Genomic DNA, 23462 nt, shown 5'->3' with positions numbered 1-23462 from the left:
ATATATATATATATATATATATATATATATATATATATATATATATATATATATATAAAATATAATATACATAAGTATATATATAAGTTCACCAAGTGAACGCCAAAGCAAAAAGCGCATAATAGTGCGCAATATTATTAGTTCTTTATAAATTTACATGCGTTTTTTGAGAAATCGGAAATACCGTAAATTAGTACTTCCGGTCAACGGAAATTACTTAAAATTTGATACAAGGTAGAGAATTAGATCTTTTACTTACATTTGAAGTTTCATTTATCTATCTAAAATTGTACTCAAGTTATAGGCTTTTGAAAAATTCAAAGTAGAAAAAGTACAACTTCCGGTTGTCGGAAATCGCTCAAAGGTTGATACGGATCTACGATTTTGATAAAATACCTATATATGAAATTTCATCAACCTAGCTGTAACGGTACTCAAGTAATCGTGTTTACACACAGACAGACAGACAGACAGACAGACACACACACACACACACACTCACAGACATACGGACAAGATTGCAAAATTATGTTTTTCCGTATCAGTGAGGTGTAAAACGTCGAGATTTGTAAAAATCTCAATTTTTAGCGCAATTTCCATTCTGGAGAATTGCGTTTATTAACCCGTCATTTCTGGATGTATGAATGTATGGATGAATGGATGTGTGTTCGCAGCTTTAAGTCGTATCTCCTCCTCAACGAAGCAATATCGAGGACTAGTTCCAAAAGCAATTATGTTAAGCAAGTTACGAGGATGATAGTGGGCCAAAAAATTCCGGAATTCCTTCCTGGATTTCCTGGAAAAGCCAAAAAACCTCGGAAAAAATGCAGTTTTTTGCCCATATCTCGGCAACCAGACCACTTAGCGACTTGAAATATTTACCAATCGATTTCTGCCATAATTTAGAACAATATTGCCGAGAAAGTTTTCAAAAATATCCTTTCGTTCGGTCACAAAAAAAAATTTGAATTAATTAAAATTTGGACCGAATTAGTAGGCATGTTTATCCAACCACACCACACGCGTCATCACGTTCAATAGCTGCGCCATCACGTTCAATGGCTGCGTCATCACGTTCAGTAGCTAGGCGCGCAATGGTTTTTGGTCATGTAACTCTATTGTAAATAAAACATGTAAAATACTGAAAATTTTTTTAATAAAAAACGTTTTAATAACTAACCAATGGTTTTACTAACCCTGCTCTTGATTTACGCTACGACAGAGCTATTTTTAGATAACATAGGAAATTGCGCTAAAATTGTCACTAGACTTTTTAATTACCGTGTTGTTTTTTTGTTTTGTTTTTTTGCACGATTACAATACTTTCTCTATACTTCGTATATACGAGAAAGTAAAATGATTGTATCACATTTTTTCACGTTTGCCGTAAATTGTGAAAAGTTGGTCAAAGTATACGAACTGCCTGGGGCTTCCCCCCCCCCCCCCCACCCCCCCTGGCGGTTTGGTAGTTCCGCCTCTGTTTAGTCATTGTTTTAATATGATCACTGTAGACAAAACTGTTCCAACAGAACAGCAAAAATTCCAGTATCAACGTGTTTTTCTTTCTGTGGATAATTTGAGCGGTGGTCACGGTAGGCGTGTCAAGTGGTTGGCGGTCAAAGTCAGGTCAAGACAGAAGTGGACTGAAGGGTTGGCCAGCCAATCTGTAGATGTCAACTTACAGCAAGCTCTGGCTGTACTGTCTGGGGTCAAGTTGGATTCACGACATGGCTACACGCAACATACACGCACGACATTGCTACATGGCTACACGCAACATACACGCACAACATGGCTACACGCAATATACACGCACAACATGGCTACATGGCTACACGCAACATACACGCACAACATGGCTACACGCAACATACACTCACAACATGGCTACACGCAACATACACGCACAACATGGCTACACGCAACATACACGCACAACATGGCTACACGCAACATACACTCACAACATGGCTACACGCAACATACACGCACAACATGGCTACATGGCTACACGCAACATACACGAACGACATGGCTACACGCAACATACACTCACAACATGGCTACACGCAACATACACGCACAACATGGCTACACGCAACATACACTCACAACATGGCTACACGCTACATACACGCTACATACACGCACAACATGGCTACATGGCTACACGCAACATACACGCACAACATGGCTACACGCAACATACACGCACAACATGGCTACACGCAACATACACTCACAACATGGCTACACGCAACATACACGCACAACATGGCTACACGCAACATACACGCACAACATGGCTACACGCAACATACACTCACAACATGGCTACACGCAACATACACGCACAACATGGCTACACGCAACATACACGCACAACATGGCTACACGCTACATACACGCTACATACACGCACAACATGGCTACATGGCTACACGCAACATACACGCACAACATGGCTACACGCAACACACACGCACAACATGGCTACAACATACACGCACAACATGGCTACACGCAACATACACGCACAACATGGTTACACGCAACATACACGCACAACATGGCTACAACATACACTCACAACCTGGCTACAACATACACTCACAACCTTGCTACAACATACACTCACAACATGGCTACACGCAACATACACGCACAACATGGCTACACGCAACATACACGCACAACATGGCTACACGCAACATACACGCACAACTTGGCTACACGCAATATACACGCACAACATGGCTACACGCAACATACTCGCACAACATGGCTACACGCAACATACACGCACAACATGGCTACACGCTACATACACTCACAACATGGCTACACGCTACATACACTCACAACATGGCTACATGGCTACACGCAACATACACACACGACATGGCTATATGGCTACACGCAACATACACACACGACATGGCTACATGGCTACACGCAACATACACGCACAACCTGGCTACACGCAAAATACACGCACAACATGGCTACACGCAACATACACGCACAACATGGCTACAACATACACGCACAACATGGCTACACGCAACATACACGCACAACATGGCTACACGCAACATACACGCACAACATGGCTACATGGCTACACGCAACATACACACACGACATGGCTACACGCAACATACACGCACAACCTGGCTACACGCAACATACACGCACAACATGGCTACACGCAACATACACGCACAACATGGCTACAACATACACGCACAACATGGCTACACGCAACATACACGCACAACATGGCTACACGCAACACACACGCACAACATGGCTACAACATACACGCACAACATGGCTACACGCAACATACACGCACAACATGGCTACACGCAACATACACGCACGACATGGCTACACGCAAATTCCACACACAACATGGCTACAACATACAAGCACAACATGGCTACACGCAACATACACGCACAACATGGCTACACGCAACACACACGCACAACATGGCTACACGCAACATACACGCACAACATCGCTACAAGCAACATACACTCACAACATGGCTACACGCTACATACACGCACAACATGGCTACACGCAACATACACGCTACATACACTCAACATACACTCACAACATGGCTACATAGCTACACGCAACATACAAGCTACATACACGCAACATACACTCACAACATGGCTACACGCAACATACACGCACAACATGGCTACACGCAACACACACGCACAACATGGCTACAACATACACGCACAACATGGCTACACGCAACATACACGCACAAAATGGCTACACGCAACACACACGCACAACATGGCTACACGCAACATACACGCACAAAATGGCTACACGCAACATACACGCACGACATGGCTACACGCAACATACACGCACAACATGGCTACAACATACACGCACAACATGGCTACACGCAACATACACGCACAACATGGCTACACGCAACACACACGCACAACATGGCTACACGCAACATACACGCACAACATGGCTACAAGCAACATACACTCACATCATGGCTACACGCTACATACACGCACAACATGGCTACACGCAACATACACGCTACATACACGCAACATACACTCACAACATGGCTACATGGCTACACGCAACATACACGCTACATACACGCAACATACACTCACAACATGGCTACAAGCAACATGCACGCACAACATGGCTACACGCAACATACACTCACAACATGGCTACACGCAACATACACTCACAACAATCGCTACAACATACACGCACAACATGGCTACATGCAACATACACTCACATGGCTTCACGCAACATACACGCACAACATGGCTACATGCAACATACGCTCACAACATGGCTACAACATACATTCACAACATGGCTACACGCAACATACACGCACAATATGGCTACAACATACACTCACAATGCTTCACGCTACATACACGCACAACATGGCTACAACATACACTCACAACATGGCTACAAGCAACATGCACGCACAACATGGCAACACGCAACATACACTCACAACATGGCTACACGCAACATACACTCACAACAATCGCTACAACATACACGCACAACATGGCTACACGCAACATACACTCACAACAATCGCTACAACATACACGCACAACATGGCTACATGCAACATACACTCACATGGCTTCACGCAACACACACTCACAACATGGCTACAGCAACATTACACTCACAACATGGCTACAACATACACTCACAACATGGCTACAACATACACTCACAACATGGCTACAACATACACTCACAACATGGCTACAACATACACTCACAACATGGCTACAACATACACTCACAACATGGCTACAACATACACTCACAACATGGCTACAACACACACTCACAACATGGCTACACGCAACATTACACTCACAACATGGCTACACGCAACATACACTCACAACATGGTTACAACATACACTCACAACATGGCTACAACATACACTCACAACATGGCTACAACATACACGCACAACATGGCTACAGCAACATTACACTCACAACATGGCTACAACACACACTCACAACATGGCTACACGCAACATTACACTCACAACATGGCTACACGCAACATACACTCACAACATGGTTACAACATACACTCACAACATGGCTACAACATACACTCACAACATGGCTACAGCAACATTACACTCACAACATGTCTACAACACACACTCACAACATGGCTACACGCAACATTACACGCACAACATGGCTACAACATACACTCACAACATGGCTACACGCAACATTACACTCACAACATGGCTACAACATACACTCACAACATGGTTACAACATACACGCACAACATGGCTACACGCAACATTACACTCACAACATGTCTACAACACACACTCACAACATGGCTACACGCATCTTACACTCACAACATGGCTACACGCGACACACACTCGCATCATGGTTACAACACACACGCACAACATGGCTACACGCAACATTACACTCACAACATGTCTACAACACACACTCACAACATGGCTACACGCATCTTACACTCACAACATGGCTACACGCGACACACACTCGCATCATGTCTACAACACACACTCACAACATGGCTACATACAACAAACACAATATGTTTACAACATTACGCTCACAACATAGATACAACATTACGCTCACAATATGTTTACAAATGTTCGTTTACAACATGCTACAAGACTAGTTTCACGCTCAAAACATCAACAAGCACTTTTATTTTACAAAAATTAAGTATTCTCATCTAAATTTAACGTTTTAAAAGCCCCGCCCCCACCATAACAAACATTCAACGTGAAACCCCACTCGCATGACGTAAAGCTCCGCCCCCACACATCTCTAATCAACCTAGAATGTAAAGACCACTTGTAAGACCTTGTCAGTCCTGCTCTAAGCTGGGTCACGTGTCTCCCATTCAAGTTCTATATCCGGCAAGTAGCCGGCGGTCAAACTGGCAAACTACAGCCACTATGGCAGCCGGGTCGCACTAGCAGCATGACGCCACAAGAGAAGTTGGTGCTGGCGCTAGTCCTAACCCTGACCAGCAATGCCGTCCTGCTCCTGATTTTGTTATGGAACTCGACGTGCGTGCAGACGGACACGGCAGGGATGTTTCTGTGCAGGCCGACGACGGCCCGCGGGGAGATAATGAGTCAAGGTGTGCTAGAGAGACCAGGTTACCTGACCGTGCCGGTTGGTGCCGGCAGACCGGACGATGACCAGCAAGTCCTGCTGTCACTGCTGAGACTGAAGCTGTCGGACAGCCTGCACGCAGGCAGGGACGTGTACAGCACCATAAACTCGTTGCTCAAGTCTGGCGTTGTGGGGAGGGCAACACCACCCAACACAGACATTCACAACGTTGGTTTACATGGAGCAAGGGACGTCACACATGGAGCTGGATATAGAAGGGAAGTAATTCATACAGAGTTGGCTGATAGACAAACAAGTGATGTAAACACAGGAAATACAACTAGGCGGACGGAGGATGGTAATGGCCACCTAGTCGACACAATGAATGGCCAGACTATCGACACAATGAGTGGCCACACTATCAGCACTAGGGATGGCCACCGTGTCGGTACAATAGATGGCCTCCGTGTCAGTCCTATAGATGGCCAGCCTCTACACACAGAAGATGAGCAGACCATCAACAGAACCAAACGACAGGCCGCACGTAACAAGACGAGTACCCAGACAAAAGTTCACGAAATTTTTTCCTCACTAACGGAGGAGGAAGTGGACAAGTTCCAGAGTCCGGTGTCCGACACGCTCATCCCAGCACTCATACAGTTCGAGGTCATGATCATCAGGTGAGTACGGGGGCTTTTTATCGTGGTGTTTCTGGGTGCTTGGTGGGGTTGGTGTTATCGTGGTGTTTCTTTTGTTTGGTTGGTGGGGTTGGTGTCACTATCGTGGTGTTTCTGGGTGGTTGGTTGGTGGGGTGGGTGGGTGTCTCTATCATGGTGTTTCTGGAGGTTTGGTGGGGTTGGTGTCATTATTGTGGTGTTTCTGGGTGGTTGGTGGGTTTGGTGTCACTATCATGGTGTTTCTGTGTGGTTGGTGGGTTTGGTGTCATTATCGTGGTGTTTCTGGGTGATTGGTGGGTTTGGTGTCATTACTGTGGTGTTTCAAGGTGGTTGGTGGGTGGAGTTGGTGTCATCGTGGTGTTTCTTTTGTTTGGTTGGTGGGGTTGGTGTCACTATCATGGTGTTTCTAGGGTGTTTGTTTTCCATCTATTCATCCCAACGGTGTTTCTAAGGTGGGTTGGTTGGTGGAGTTGTTGTTATTATGTTGTTTGCTTTGGTGTCTATGGTGTCATTATAATGGTGTAATTCTTTGGTTATTGTGTTGTTATTGCCCTGGTGTTTTTGTGACATTGTAATATGGTAACCATGGAAACAACGGTAGTGTAATTTAATTGACTTGACATTGAAGTGTTCAAATTGTAGTGATACCATTGGTTTCATATCATCGTAGATGTTGAACTCAAGTGTTTCTATCTAGCCACGTAGGTGTCTGACCTGGGTTTTGGGTAAAGTATATGTGTATGTGCGATCTAAATATAGTATAGCGTGAGGCTATGCTATTTATGTTGTGTGATTATTTCTCTGGCCCTCGGGAATGAAAAGTAATCGTAAATTTTAGACTGCTGGCTACCTAAATTCAATAGTTCGGTATCCTAAGTGTTAAACCACAGTGAATAAACTGCAAAAAACAGTTTTGTTGTGTCTTGAACTATTGATGAAGACTGTGGACTTCCTGCTTTTGTTATTTTATATGGGATAGGTGTGTGACAAATGTCGAATGTCTCTTGTTAGGCCAATTTACGTTCTTGAAAGTTTTGATAGTAAAGATAGGTGGTCAAACGAATTGAATTGAGAAATATAATTAGAAAAAAAAAAACTATATGTGGCACCCGTAGATCTGGAGACCACAGTCCAGTTTATCCACGAAGTTGGACTTGTTGTTTAAATCCTCCACCATAAACTAAATTAAAAACGCAGAAGAAGAAAGAAAAAGAGTTGAGAACACTCAATAAGCAATGCTTATTAGTATCAGATCATAGCTTTAGAGGGCATGTAACGTATATCTATTAAGATAAAATTACATTTTATTATGATTAATTTACGGGTTGGGGGAAGTATTTGTTGAGATTTATTCGAGGGTTCCTCGCTTGTTGTAACAACCTAATTTTGTCGATTACTGAAAGTGGGACATACTTGAGATTAATTTCAGTAGACTTCCTTTGTTTACCTTTTGCTTTAGGTTATGGTTGAGGATTATACTCGGATTACCTTCGTGCTGTTTGGATTATAGTTGACCTAACCATATATTAACTATGAATGTTCAATTTTAGTTTTGTAATTGTTTAGATTCAAGTTTTCTTTTTTATTCATTTTTACTTTCTTGTATACGAAGTATAGAGAAAGTATTGTAATCGTGAATCGGTCAAACATAGTTTTGCAATCTTGTCCGTATATCTGTGTGTGTGTGTCTACGTATGTGTGTCTGTTACACGATAAATTGAGTACCGTTACAGCTAGGTTGGTAAAATTTCTTATATAAGTATTATATCAAATTCGTAGTTCTGTATCAGCTTTTCAGCGATTTCCGATAACCGGAAGTGGAAATTTTTCTATTTTCAATTTTTCAAAAGCCTATAGCTTGATTACTGTTTCAGATAGATAAATGAAATTTCACAAGTAAGTGAAAGATGTAATTATCTGCCTTCATTCAAATTTTGAGTAATTTCCGTTGACCGGAAGTAGTAATTTACGCTTTTTCCGATTTCTGAAAAAACGCATGTATATTTATAAATTTACTAAAGTAAAGTACTAATAATATTCCGCACTATTATACACAGATTGTTTGACTTCACTTGGAGCGCAATTCTTTTTTCTACGAGATACTATTCTATTTTTAAAAGTTCAAGTAATTAAAAATGGATTAAAAATTATGTCTGTATCCCGAGTTGCCATTCCCCGTAGTGTTGTATGAGAATATGCGAAAAAGTTTAGGGGAGATCACTCGCGGTTTATTAGATTTATGATTTGATTCTTTTTGAGGATTTAGTTGAGGGTGTGGGATATTGACAAAGACTGATACTGAGTTCAACCGATAACAGAAAAATATTTAGTCAAACAGTGTAGCTGAAACTTTGACAATTGTCTTTTATTTTATGTTAAAGTATGTGTACACGCTGCTAATAGGAACAATTAAATTCTAAATGTAAGAAAAATATATAAGCTAGAGTAGTTTATTAGTTATTTGCTGTGTATCCTAATTTATAAAAGCCCAATGTGCGCACATCTCTCTCTCTCTCTCTCTCTTTCTCTGTCCGCAAAAAATTCTCGCCGGACATCACGTCAGAATCGGCAGCGATATATCGAGAATTTTTTACGGACTTTTGTTGAAAATAATATGTTAGATGTTTTAAATGTATAACCACAATTTTATTTAAAGAAGAAAAATAAAAATTTAAGGCGTATTCGAATGTAGAGAAACAGTATTATTTATGCAACCGGAAAAGCATTAATATATGTGAAAAAGAACGCATAAAACTGTGACGTCACTATTGCTTATACATTAACTATTGACGTCATCTGCCTAAATAGCGAAGATGTTAGTGTACATTAAACCACGCAGGTGGTGCGGGTTCGAGACACAGCAAGTCAACTTGGTTAATGTATTTATTTTTATTATGCTCGGGCTAAACTTAAAAAAAAATTCTTTTAGGAATCTAGATCTAGATCTAGATTGTCGGGTGTCCGATAGGGCACTTCCCGGCGCCGCAGGCGCTTCAAATTTGGCAGGATCTTGCCTTGGGGCGACAGAACACGGGGGCCGGTTGGCCGAAAAGTCTACGATGAGGGGGTCAAAACTGACCTCGACTGACCGGTACCTTATATGAGCTATAAATCGAAAAAAAATGTCCACGGATTAAACCTCTTCATAACTCTTGAGGTCGTAGACCGACCCTCGGGCGAATTAATTAAGCATGCAAATTCTCAATGTTTTCGAAAGCCTAAGCGAAGCTGGGCAGCATGCCTAGTAAAAAATAATACATTAACCAAGTTGACTTGCTGTGTCTCGAACCCGCACCACCTGCGTGGTTTAATGTACACTAACACCTCCGCTATTTAGGCACCTTATAAAAGGTCTAGATCTAGTGATGTATATAAATCGAGTACCGTTCTATTAGAAAATATTACGATTGCTATTACAAAATCAGGAATTGCGATGAGTGGGCAACAGTGATTCCTTCAGTGTTTTTCTCAGGTAGGGGGGGGGGAGGCACTTGAAATTTTCGGGGGAGGGCTAAGTGATACCCTAATGTGGAATGTCAAAGGATTAAGATGAAATAAACAACTAAATAATAGCACAGATGTATTTATCAGCACGCTTTACTATGCATGTACGTCAAAACAAAACACTTAATAAATTTAAAAAAAACGTTTTAATAGCAAGCTTTTTTGTAATAATGCACTAACAAGTAGAAAATAAATTATACATACTATTTAAATTACTATAAAGAAAAGCGTGGGTCTCTTCCTAAATATTAGTAAAGGTATCCAATAGATACTAAAGTGACCCACGCTTTTCTTTATAGTAATTTAAATAGTAGTGTATAATTTATTTTCTACTTTTTAGTGCATTATAACATAAAAGCTTGTTATTAAAACGTTTTTTTATGAATTTTTGTTCAGTACTTTACATGTTTTATTTACAATAGTTACATGACTAAAAAACTATTTTCAAGTTCATAGCTAAAGTTCCAGTAAAGTATTAATATTATGGGGTGGCGTAGTCTAATGGTAAAGAACTAGACTGCTGACCCGACTAAAAACCATCGCGCGCCTATTGAACTTGATGACGCGCTTTTGTCATAGAGCCCCCCTCCCCCCTCGCTCCACGCCCAACACGGCCGTGATGACGCGTGTGGATAGAACTACCGACTAATTCAGTCCAAATTTTAATTAATTCATAAAAAATGAATTAGGTGACCAATTAAGCAAATTGAATGTCATGATGCATTGTCTTCATGTCTTGACCCACGTACCAACTACGAACCGTTTATGTCAGTTAGAAGTGCCTGCAATTTCACACGGGCGTTTCGATCTAGACAGACAGACAGAACGACTAGGAAGTGAGTGTAATAAAAGCTTGTAAAAAGCAAACAGTGCTCGTGTCGTTTATTTATACAAACATATATTAGCAACTTTATGGCAAATAACTATTTAAAAAATCTTTATGTCATTTGTATCGGATTTAGTTCAAATATGGGGTAGTTCGATTTGTTAGGTTAAGTTTATGTATAGTTTCGTTTGATCAGGTTCGTCTACACTAGTAGAGTTTAAATGTGCTTAAGGTTGGTATTGTGTGCAATTTTTAGCTTTAGATCACTATTTGAACATATTTATCGAGATAATTTTTTTTTTATATGTGTTTTATGGCCACTTTACAAATGAAATTTTAAATAATTTTTATGTTTTAAAATCTGTTAAACTATCGACACAACTGTCGTTTATTTCCCACGTTTGCCCGTCCTTCTGTAGGGACATTGAGCGTATCCACGAGACGCTGGTAGCCCAGGACCTACGGCTTGAGAACCTCGAGAAGGTCATGCTACACAACGCTGAGGAGAGCCAGGCCGAGCCGCAGTCCGACTCCATCGACAACAAGTCCAGCATCGACAACATCAGGCACGTCCTAGAGGAGGGCTTCGTGCCACAGGCCAACGTCTCGGGCATTATAGAGATGGTAGGTGGGCTAACGTCTCGGGCATTATAGAGATGGTAGGTGGGCTAACGTCTCGGGCATTATAGAGATGGTAGGTGGGCTAACCATTATAGAGATGGTAGGTGGGCTAACGTCTCAGGCATTATAGAGATGGTAGGTGGGCTAACGTCTCGGGCATTATAGAGATGGTAGGTGGGCTAACGTCTCGGGCATTATAGAGATGGTAGGTGGGCTAACCATTATAGAGATGGTAGGTGGGCTAACGTCTCAGGCATTATAGAGATGGTAGGTGGGCTAACGTCTCAGGCATTATAGAGATGGTAGGTGGGCTAACGTCTCGGGCATTATAGAGATGGTAGGTGGGCTAACCATTATAGAGATGGTAGGTGGGCTAACGTCTCAGGCATTATAGAGATGGTAGGTGGGCTAACGTCTCGGGCATTATAGAGATGGTAGGTGGGCTAACCATTATAGAGATGGTAGGTGGGCTAACGTCTCAGGCATTATAGAGATGGTAGGTGGGCTAACCATTATAGAGATGGTAGGTGGGCTAACGTCTCAGGCATTATAGAGATGGTAGGTGGGCTAACCATTATAGAGATGGTAGGTGGGCTAACGTCTCAGGCATTATAGAGATGGTAGGTGGGCTAACCATTATAGAGATGGTAGGTGGGCTAACCATTATAGAGATGGTAGGTGGGCTAACGTCTCGGGCATTATAGAGATGGTAGGTGGGCTAACCATTATAGAGATGGTAGGTGGGCTAACGTCTTGGGCATTATAGAGATGGTAGGTGGGCTAACGTCTCGGGCATTATAGAGATGGTAGGTGGGATAAACATTATAGAGATGGTAGGTGGGCTAACGTCTCGGGCATTATAGAGATGGTAGGTGGGCTAACCATTATAGAGATGGTAGGTGGGCTAACGTCTCGGGCATTATAGAGATGGTAGGTGGGCTAACCATTATAGAGATGGTAGGTGGGCTAACCATTATAGAGATGGTAGGTGGGCCAACGTCTCGGGCATTATAGAGATGGTAGGTGGGCTAACCATTATAGAGATGGTAGGTGGGCTAACCATTATAGAGATGGTAGGTGGGCCAACGTCTCGGGCATTATAGAGATGGTAGGTGGGCTAACCATTGTAGAGATGGTAGGTGGGCTAACCATTATAGAGATGGTAGGTGGGCCAACGTCTCGGGCATTATAGAGATGGTAGGTGGGCTAACGTCTCGGGCATTATAGAGATGGTAGGTGGGCTAACCATTATAGAGATGGTAGGTGGGCTAACCATTATAGAGATGGTAGGTGGGCCAACGTCTCGGGCATTATAGAGATGGTAGGTGGGCTAACCATTATAGAGATGGTAGGTGGGCTAACGTCTCGGGCATTATAGAGATGGTAGGTGGGCTAACCATTATAGAGATGGTAGGTGGGCTAACCATTATAGAGATGGTAGGTGGGCCAACGTCTCGGGCATTATAGAGATGGTAGGTGGGCTAACCATTATAGAGATGGTAGGTGGACTAACGTCTCGGGCATTATAGAGATGGTAGGTGGGCTAACATTTCTAAAGATGGTAGGTGGGCTAACGTCTCGGGCATTATAGAGATGGTAGGTGGGCTAACCATTATAGAGATGGTAGGTGGGCTAACGTCTCGGGCATTATAGAGATGGTAGGTGGGCTAACATTTCTAGAAATGGTAGGTGGGCTAACCATTATAGAGATGGTAGGTGGGCTAACATTTCTAGAGATGGTAGGTGGGCTAACGTCTCGGGCATTATAGAGATGGTAGGTGGGCTAACGTCTCGGGCATTATAGAGATGGTAGGTGGGCTAACATTTCTAGAGATGGTAGGTGGGCTAACGTCTCGGGCATTATAGAGATGGTAGGTGGGCTAACCATTATAGAGATGGTAGGTGGGCTAACCATTATAGAGATGGTAGATGGGCCAACGTCTCGGGCATTATAGAGATGGTAGGTGGGCTAACCATTATAGAGATGGTAGGTGGGCTAACGTCTTGGGCATTATAGAGATGGTAGGTGGGCTAACGTCTCGGGCATTATAGAGATGGTAGGTGGGCTAACCATTATAGAGATGGTAGGTGGGCTAACGTCTCGGGCATTATAGAGATGGTAGGTGGGCTAACCATTATAGAGATGGTAGGTGGGCTAACGTCTCGGGCATTATAGAGATGGTAGGTGGGCTAACGTCTCGGGCATTATAGAGATGGTAGGTGGGCTAACGTCTCGGGCATTATAGAGATGGTAGGTGGGCTAACGTCTCGGGCATTATAGAGATGGTAGGTGGGCTAATGTCTCGGGCATTATAGAGATGGTAGGTGGGCTAACCATTATAGAGATGGTAGGTGGGCTAACCATTGTAGAGATGGTAGGTGGGCTAACGTCTCGGGAATTATAGAGATGGTAGGTGGGCTAACGTCTCGGGCATTATAGAGATGGTAGGTGGGCTAACGTCTCGGGCATTATAGAGATGGTAGGTGGGCTAACCATTATAGAGATGGTAGGTGGGCTAACGTCTCGGGCATTTTAGAGATGGTAGGTGGGCTAACGTCTCGGGCATTATAGAGATGGTAGGTGGGCTAACGTCTCGGGCATTATAGAGATGGTAGGTGGGCTAACCATTATAGAGATGGTAGGTGGGCTAACCATTATAGATGGTAGGTGGGCTAACGTCTCGGGCATTATAGAGATGGTAGGTGGGCTAACCATTATAGAGATGGTAGGTGGGCTAACGTCTCGGGCATTTTAGAGATGGTAGGTGGGCTAACCATTATAGAGATGGTAGGTGGTCTAACGTCTCGGGCATTATAGAGATGGTAGGTGGGCTAACGTCTCGGGCATTATAGAGATGGTAGGTGGGCTAACGTCTCGGGCATTATAGAGATGGTAGGTGGGCTAACCATTATAGAGATGGTAGGTGGGCTAACCATTATAGAGATGGTAGGTGGGCTAACGTCTCGGGCATTATAGAGATGGTAGGTGGGCTAACCATTATAGAGATGGTAGGTGGGCTAACGTCTCGGGCATTATAGAGATGGTAGGTGGGCTAACCATTATAGAGATGGTAGGTGGGCTAACGTCTCGGGCATTATAGAGATGGTAGGTGGGCTAACGTCTCGGGCATTATAGAGATGGTAGGTGGGCTAACCATTATAGAGATGGTAGGTGGGCTAACGTCTCGGGCATTATAGAGATGGTAGGTGGGCTAACCATTATAGAGATGGTAGGTGGGCTAACGTCTCGGGCATTATAGAGATGGTAGGTGGGCTAACCATTGTAGGGATGGTAGGTGGGCTAACCATTATAGAGATGGTAGGTGGGCTAACCATTGTAGAGATGGTAGGTGGGCTAACCATTATAGATATGGTAGGTGGGCTAACCATTATGGAGATGGTAGGTGGGCTAACCATTATAGAGATGGTTATACTGTGGGCTAAATGTAAATGTTAGATAATGTGGTGCTTTGTTGTAGGTGATTACATGACGTCAGTTTACTAAGGTCTGTATGGCACTTGATGCATCTTTAAAGTAGTATTTAGGGCCTACCTTTACTGTTAACAAGTTCTACTTATTGAAAATATCTGGGAAATGGCGTCAGTAATACATAACTGAAAACTTTGAACTTCTCTGACGTCATGACATGTGCACAAGAACCGACAAAGTAGTGTGGCCTAGAGCCGTACACGCTATCCAATAGCCTATTTTCTAACCATTGACTCCCACCCCCTTCCCCCTCTCTCCCACTAGCAACTACTGGAGCCTGGCTCTAGTGGGGATGGTGAGGTGGGGTCAAGCCGAGCCAGGGGAACAACAACCAGAAAACCCGTCGTCACCCCATGGAAGGTTCCAGAATACTACGATCTTTTTAGGCAGTTGACTTCTATGGAGCAAAAGGTAACCGATCTATTGAAAAATAAAAATAGTTTCCAGGTAAAAGCAGTTAATTAAATCTATATTCTGTTTTACGGAGCAAAAGAAAATTGATCTAAAGGAAAAAACAATCTTTTATTCTATGGGACAATAGGTAAGAAATGTGTAGAAAATTATTTAACAACAAAACGGGAAACTATAATTGATAATCCGTAGAACAAATGTCCCTTACTTGTATGGAACAAAAACAAGTTCCAACGACAAACTTGTATGGAACAAAAACAAGTCCCAACCTACAAACTTGTATGGAACAAATACAAGTCCCAACATACAAACTTGTATGGAACAAAAACAAGTTCCAACGACAAACTTGTATGGAACAAAAACAAATTCCAACCTACAAACTTGTATGGAACAAAAACAAGTTCCAACCTACAAACTTGTATGGAACAAGTCCCAACCTACAAACTTGTAAGAAACAAATACAAGTCCCAACCTACAAACTTGTATGGAACAAGTCCCAACCTACAAACTTGTAAGAAACAAAAACAAGTCCCAACCTACAAACTTGTATGGAACAAATACACGTCCCAACCTACAAACTTGTATGGAACAAATACACGTCCCAACCTACAAACTTGTATGGAACAAATACACGTCCCAACCTACAAACTTGTATGGAACAAATACACGTCCCAACCTACAAACTTGTATGGAACAAATACACGTCCCAACCTACAAACTTGTATGGAACAAGTCCCAACCTATGTGTCTTCAACACATGGTGTGTGGTGCGAAACGGCCGATATAAAACTGACCACCATAGCTTTCAGTCATGACAAACCCAATTAGATAGGTCTCATCATCAACAGTTTATATTTAATAAAAGTGTCATTTTATGTTTGCTAAATGTGTCAGTTTATGTTTGCTAAGGGTGTCAGTTTATTATTGCGAAAAATGTAATTAACGTTGTTATAGCTAACAGTGCCAGTTTATTTTGGACAACGTTTCGAAATTTCGACATTTGTTTAATCGTCACCTTGACATTTGATTCAAGTGTAGGCGAAATTTCTGGGATTTTCCGCTTGTGCAATACGGTACAACAGAACTTAGCCACCTTTTAAGTCGGTCATACGTCACAGACAAATTGGGCCCTTGTGCGGAATGTGTGGGAAGAGGTGTGTGGAGTGTGGGGATGAGTAAGGTGCTCACCTCCACGCACACACCTGAAACGTCACTTCTCATTGACTGCGTACCAAGGCACCGCTTCTGTGGCATCTCCTGGCTTAGTGAGTTAATGAAATCCTGGGGTGCCGGCTCGCTGACTGACGTAATGCTGCTGTCGTTATGGGTGTGTTAGAGAATGGTATAAGACAACAACTGACTGATATAACGTTAACGGTGTGGTAGAGAATGGTGTAAGACAACAGCTGACTGACGTAATGCTGCTGTCGTTATGGATGTGTTAGAGAATGGTGTAAGACAACAGCTGACTGACGTAATGCTGCTGTCGTTATGGATGTGTTAGAGAATGGTGTAAGACAACAGCTGACTGACGTAATGCTGCTGTCGTTATGGGTGTGTTAGAGAATGGTGTAAGACAACAACTGACTGATATAACGTTAACGGTGTGGTAGAGAATGGTGTAAGACAACAGCTGACTGACGTAATGCTGCTGTCGTTATGGGTGTGTTAGAGAATGGTATAAGACAACAACTGACTGATATAACGTTAACGGTGTGTTAGAGAATGGTGTAAGACAACAGCTGACTGACGTAATGCTGCTGTCGTTATGGATGTGTTAGAGAATGGTGTAAGACAACAACTGCCTGATATAACGTTAACGGTGTGTTAGAGAATGGTGTAAGACAACAGCTGACTGACGTAATGCTGCTGTCGTTATGGATGTGTTAGAGAATGGTGTAAGACAACAGCTGACTGACGTAATGCTGCTGTCGTTATGGATGTGTTAGAGAATGGTGTAAGACAACAGCTGACTGACGTAATGCTGCTGTCGTTATGGATGTGTTAGAGAATGGTGTAAGACAACAACTGACTGATATAACGTTAACGGTGTGTTAGAGAATGGTGTAAGACAACAGCTGACTGATATAACGTTAACAGTGTGTTAGAGAATGGTGTAAGACAACAGCTGACTGATATAACGATAACGGTGTGTTAGAGAATGGTGTAAGACAACAGCTGACTGATATAACGTTAACGGTGTGTTACAGAATGGTGTAAGACAACAGCTGACTGACGTAATGCTGCTGTCGTTATGGATGTGTTAGAGAATGGTGTAAGACAACAGCTGACTGACGTAATGCTGCTGTCGTTATGGATGTGTTAGAGAATGGTGTAAGACAACAGCTGACTGATATAACGTTAACAGTGTGTTAGAGAATGGTGTAAGACAACAGCTGACTGATATAACGTTAACGGTGTGTTAGAGAATGGTGTAAGATAACAGCTGACTGATTTAACGCTAACGGTGTGTTACAGAATGGTGTAAGACAACAGCTGACTGATATAAGGTTAACAGTGTGTTACAGAATGGTGTAAGACAACAGCTGACTGATTTAACGTTAACGGTGTGTTAGAGAATGGTGTAAGACAACAGCTGACTGATATAACGTTAACGGTGTGTTAGAGAATGGTGTAAGACAACAGCTGACTGATTTAACGCTAACGGTGTGTTACAGAATGGTGTAAGACAACAGCTGACTGATATAACGTTAACGGTGTGTTAGAGAATGGTGTTTTGCTTTTAAACCAATAAACAATGTGTTGGGATAAACCAACTAATGATTGTGTGCAGGATGATGTAAATATCTATTGTCTAAAATACACACGATCTGTTACATAAAGCACATGACCTTTTATGATCTGATGATCTGGATGGCAGATCAAACAGAGCTCATGTTATCAGAGCTCTGCCCTAAGCTCTGTACTTTTAGCTCCGTATAACAAGAACACATCCATCTACACGATTTATCCCTGGCCTGTGCTCATTGCCTCTGTTTATTATGTTAGTTCAGCTGTAGTCTACTCTCTGGACTCGAAGCTCTATAAACTTATCTTGTCTGTTTATCTATACACTTATAAGCATATAGTTAAACAGTCCTGATCTCTATGCCCTAAGTTTTGTGCCCTGAACTCTATGTCCTGAGCTCTATGCCCTAAGTTCTGTGCACTGATCTCTATGCTCTGAGCTTGATGCCCTATCCTCTGTGCCCTGACCACTGTGCCTTAATGTCTATGCCCTGACCTCTATGCCTTCACCTCTGTGCCCTATCCTCTGTGCCCTGAGCCAGAGGCGTAGCGATCCTTCCCGGCGCCCGGGGACATACTTTAAATTTGGCGCCCCCCTCGGGAGCAAATTTTCGATTTGCACCCCCCCTCGAACTTTTCATTTGCACCCCCCCCTCAAACTTTCGATTTGCACCCCCCCCCCTCGAACTTTTCATTTGCACCCCCCCCCCCTCAAACTTTCATTTTGGCGCCCCTCCTAAGGTCGGCGCCCGGGTACTTATGTCCCCCCCCGCCCCCCCCCCCCCCCTCGCTACGCCTCTGCCCTGAGCTCTGTGCCCTATCCTCTGTGCCCTATCCTCTGTGCCCTATCCTCTGTGCCCTATCCTCTGTGCCCTGATCTCAATGACCAACCATCTGACCATCCGCAGGTGATGGCGCTAGAGAACTACAACATCATGAGCGACTCGGAGTTGACCCGTGTTAGGTCAGAGGTCATCAAAATGGACGATAAGGTCAAACCAAACTCATCTCATTATTTAATTACCTAACTTAATTAATCACTTTATCCTACAGCCTGTTTACTCAACTTTAATGTACGCATCCTCTCGACGTATTTATCTATTTGATCAACCTACAAATCTAATTTGCTTACTGCACTAAATTCGTGGCCTTGAACTTGTTGTTTAATCCATACACATTTTAACTTGCCAATTTTCATTTAAAAATGTGGTCTTTAACTTTGAGCTCGCTGTATTAGCATGCATTCAATTTAAAATCTCAGCGTAATTAGATTATGTCTCACCCAGGGCCCAGGGGGTTATTTTAAATACAGCACACACACACACGTATGTGTGTATATGGACATTATAATTATACACATGCATTTTTATATATTGAAATATATGCTTATGTGTACATGTGTGAGTATGTGTGTGTGTGTGTGTGTGTGTGTGTTCGAGTAATGTTTTGAGATCAACACGAAGTTTAGATGACGCTGTATTCACGTATGTTATTCACTGTCTTGGTGTTGTGGCCTTAGTGAGCACTACTCTAATAATTCTAGTCAGCAAGAGTGAGTTTCAACACATTAGCTCGTCCTATGAGATCTCTATCGCACACTTCTTCTTCTTCTTCGTTCTTAGTTAAGTAGGACGGGATTTTTCCAACACATTAAGTTTTACGTGTTATCATGTTATGCTTGTATAGGTCGTTGATTCCGATTTCAACCTGCTTTTCTGTAACTTAACATACAAATTATTTTAGGAGTTCATGGGTGGGGAGGGAGAGGATCGAACCACCTCCTAACATTCTACATACACAACTGTCGCACGGGATATTTAGTAGCTCTTTAATTAGACTGAGCAACTAATTCTAATTAAATTTGATGACGTAACTAGGTGACGGAGCTAGACCGCAAAAGCCGGAACATCCAAATGCGCATGACTATGCAGGCGTTTAAAATCAACGAGTTAGAAGCCTTCAAGGGGAAAACAGATTTGTCGCTTCAAAATTCTCTAGACTCGTATGGTCGGATCAACTCTAGACTAGAGGCCTTCAAGGTACACTTTTTTTCTGATGCTACAGGATTGTATGCTGTCGTGTGCTGTCTGTTGTATTGTGCTGTCTGTTATATTGTGTTGTCTATTATTTTGTGTTGTGTATTATATTGTTTTGTCTGTTACATTATGTTGTCTGTTTGTATGCTACAGGATCGACTGGTTGAAATGAAGAACGACCTACGGGCTGTGGTCGCTCAGTACAAAAACCACGACCAGATCACCAACGAGCTGAGATCGGCGGACTCTTATAAGGCTCATGACATTCAGGTGAGTTCATGACATGATGACATTCAGGTGTGTTTATGTCACGATGACATTCAGGTGAGTTCATGACATGATTACATCCATGTGAGTTCATGACATAGCCTAATGACATTCTGGTTAGTTTATGTCACGATGACATTCAGGTGAGTTTATGTCATGATGACATTCAGGTGAGTTTATGTTATGGTGACATACAAAAGAGTTAATATTAATAGCTACTTTTTCCAAATCTACGATAACAACGCTAGAATATCTGATGTTTATTTCATTAGAATTTAATTTTGTCTTGAAACTTTAATTGTCATTAAAATGCTTTATAATGTAATGTTAACTAACACTATTACAATAGATCCGTAACTTTATATAATGTTATCTAACACTGTTACACCTGTCCCGTAACTTTATATAATGTTATCTAACACTGTTACACCTGTCCCGTAACTTAATGTTATCTAACACCGTTACACCTGTCCCGTAACTTAATGTTATCTAACACTGTTACACCTGTCCCGTAGCTTAATGTTATCTAACACTGTTACACCTGTCCCGTAACTAAATGTTATCTAACACTGTTACACCTGTCCCGTAACTAAATGTTATCTAACACTGTTACACCTGTCCCGTAACTTAATGTTATCTAACACCGTTACACCTGTCCCGTAACTTAATGTTATCTAACACTGTTACACCTGTCCCGTAACTTAATGTTATCTAACACTGTTACACCTGTCCCGTAACTAAATGTTATCTAACACTGTTACACCTGTCCCGTAACTAAATGTTATCTAACACTGTTACACCTGTCCCGTAACTTAATGTTATCTAACACTGTTACACCTGTCCCGTAACTCAATGTTATCTAACACTGTTACACCTGTCCCGTAACTTAATGTTATCTAACACTGTTACATCTGTCCCGTAACTTAATGTTATCTAACACTGTTACACCTGTCCCGTAACTTAATGTTATCTAACACTGTTACACCTGTCCCGTAACTAAATGTTATCTAACACTGTTACACCTGTCCCGTAACTCAATGTTATCTAAAACTGTTACACCTGTCCCGTAACTTAATGTTATCTAACACTGTTACACCTGTCCCGTAACTTAATGTTATCTAACACTGTTACACCTGTCCCGTAACTTTAATGTTATCTAACACTGTTACACCTGTCCCGTAACTTAATGTTATCTAACACTGTTACACCTGTCCCGTAACTAAATGTTATCTAACACTGTTACACCTGTCCCGTAACTTAATGTTATCTAACACTGTTACACCTGTCCCGTAACTTTAATGTTATCTAACACTGTTACACCTGTCCCGTAACTTAATGTTATCTAACACTGTTACACCTGTCCCGTAACTTAATGTTATCTAACACTGTTACACCTGTCCCGTAACTTAATGTTATCTAACACTGTTACACCTGTCCCGTAACTTAATGTTATCTAACACTGTTACACCTGTCCCGTAACTTAATGTTATCTAACACTGTTACACCTGTCCCGTTATTTAATGTTATCTAACACTGTTACACCTGTCCCGTAACTTTAATGTTATCTAACACTGTTACACCTGTCCCGTAACTTAATGTTATCTAACACTGTTACACCTGTCCCGTAACTTTAATGTTATCTAACACTGTTACACCTGTCCCGTAACTTAATGTTATCTAACACTGTTACACCTGTCCCGTAACTTAATGTTATCTAACACTGTTACACCTGTCCCGTAACTTAATGTTATCTAACACTGTTACACCTGTCCCGTAACTTAATGTTATCTAACACTGTTACACCTGTCCCGTAACTTAATGTTATCTAACACTGTTACACCTGTCCCGTTATTTAATGTTATCTAACACTGTTACACCTGTCCCGTAACTTTAATGTTATCTAACACTGTTACACCTGTCCCGTAACTTAATGTTATCTAACACTGTTACACCTGTCCACTTAATGTTATCGTGTTAATGTTATCTAGCCTAACACTGTTACACCTGTCCACTTAATGTTATCGTGTTAATGTTATCTAGCCTAACACTGTTACACCTGTCCCGTAACGTTAACCTGTTGTGACCTCCCCAGGAGATGAGGAAGACGGTGTTTGCCATAGAAGGTCGTCTTCAGGGCATCTACAGGGTGGTGGACCAAAACGTTGACATGGTCAGAGTTGACCTCAAGGCTTTTATGGAACGGATTTGTAAAAACAATAAGCTGGCGTGCTGATTCACACGTTGTCGGGCTCTTTTTACACATGTATATGTATATGTATATATATATATATATATATATATATATATATATATATATATATATATATATATATATGTATATGTATATATATATATATATATATATATATATATATATATATATATATATATATAATTGTCCTATATATGAAATTAACAATTATTTGCCCCAATACCTTGCTAATGCTATTATTGATTTCGGGCTAGCGTTATTTTTCAACAAAGGCTTCCCATCAGTTACTGACCTGATTATTTATTAATAGATCTGGACAAATCCCAAACTTCTGTTAGGCCCATGCTAAAAATGTTTAGTCGGGTAATGTAAACAAAGACAAGGATGTGACATTGGGCAACAAAGGAAATGTTTGAATATTCATGAATGATATATAAATGTGCTAAAACATTTCCAATACACACACACC

General features: G+C 41.9%; 1 protein-coding gene across 1 annotated transcript; it reads left to right on the top strand.

Annotated features, from left to right (window-relative positions):
• The first annotated feature begins 5961 nt into the window (after window positions 1-5961).
• On the top strand, window positions 5962-23039 carry LOC131941069 (uncharacterized). The gene is made up of 7 exons (XM_059300054.1): window positions 5962-6881; window positions 11628-11832; window positions 15584-15730; window positions 19387-19470; window positions 20356-20517; window positions 20668-20784; window positions 22874-23039. Exons 1-7 carry the CDS (start codon window positions 6064-6066, stop codon window positions 23012-23014), a joined length of 1674 nt encoding a protein of 557 aa, XP_059156037.1. The 5' UTR covers window positions 5962-6063; the 3' UTR covers window positions 23015-23039.
• The last annotated feature ends 423 nt before the right edge of the window (window positions 23040-23462 follow it).

This window comes from Physella acuta, unplaced genomic scaffold (assembly GCF_028476545.2).
Source record: "Physella acuta isolate Inbredline_101_S28 unplaced genomic scaffold, ASM2847654v3 ptg000345l, whole genome shotgun sequence".
In the NCBI taxonomy this organism is placed as follows: domain Eukaryota; kingdom Metazoa; phylum Mollusca; class Gastropoda; family Physidae; genus Physella; species Physella acuta.
Note: the sequence above shows the minus strand (reverse complement) of the source record. Positions and strands in the feature narration are given on the sequence as shown.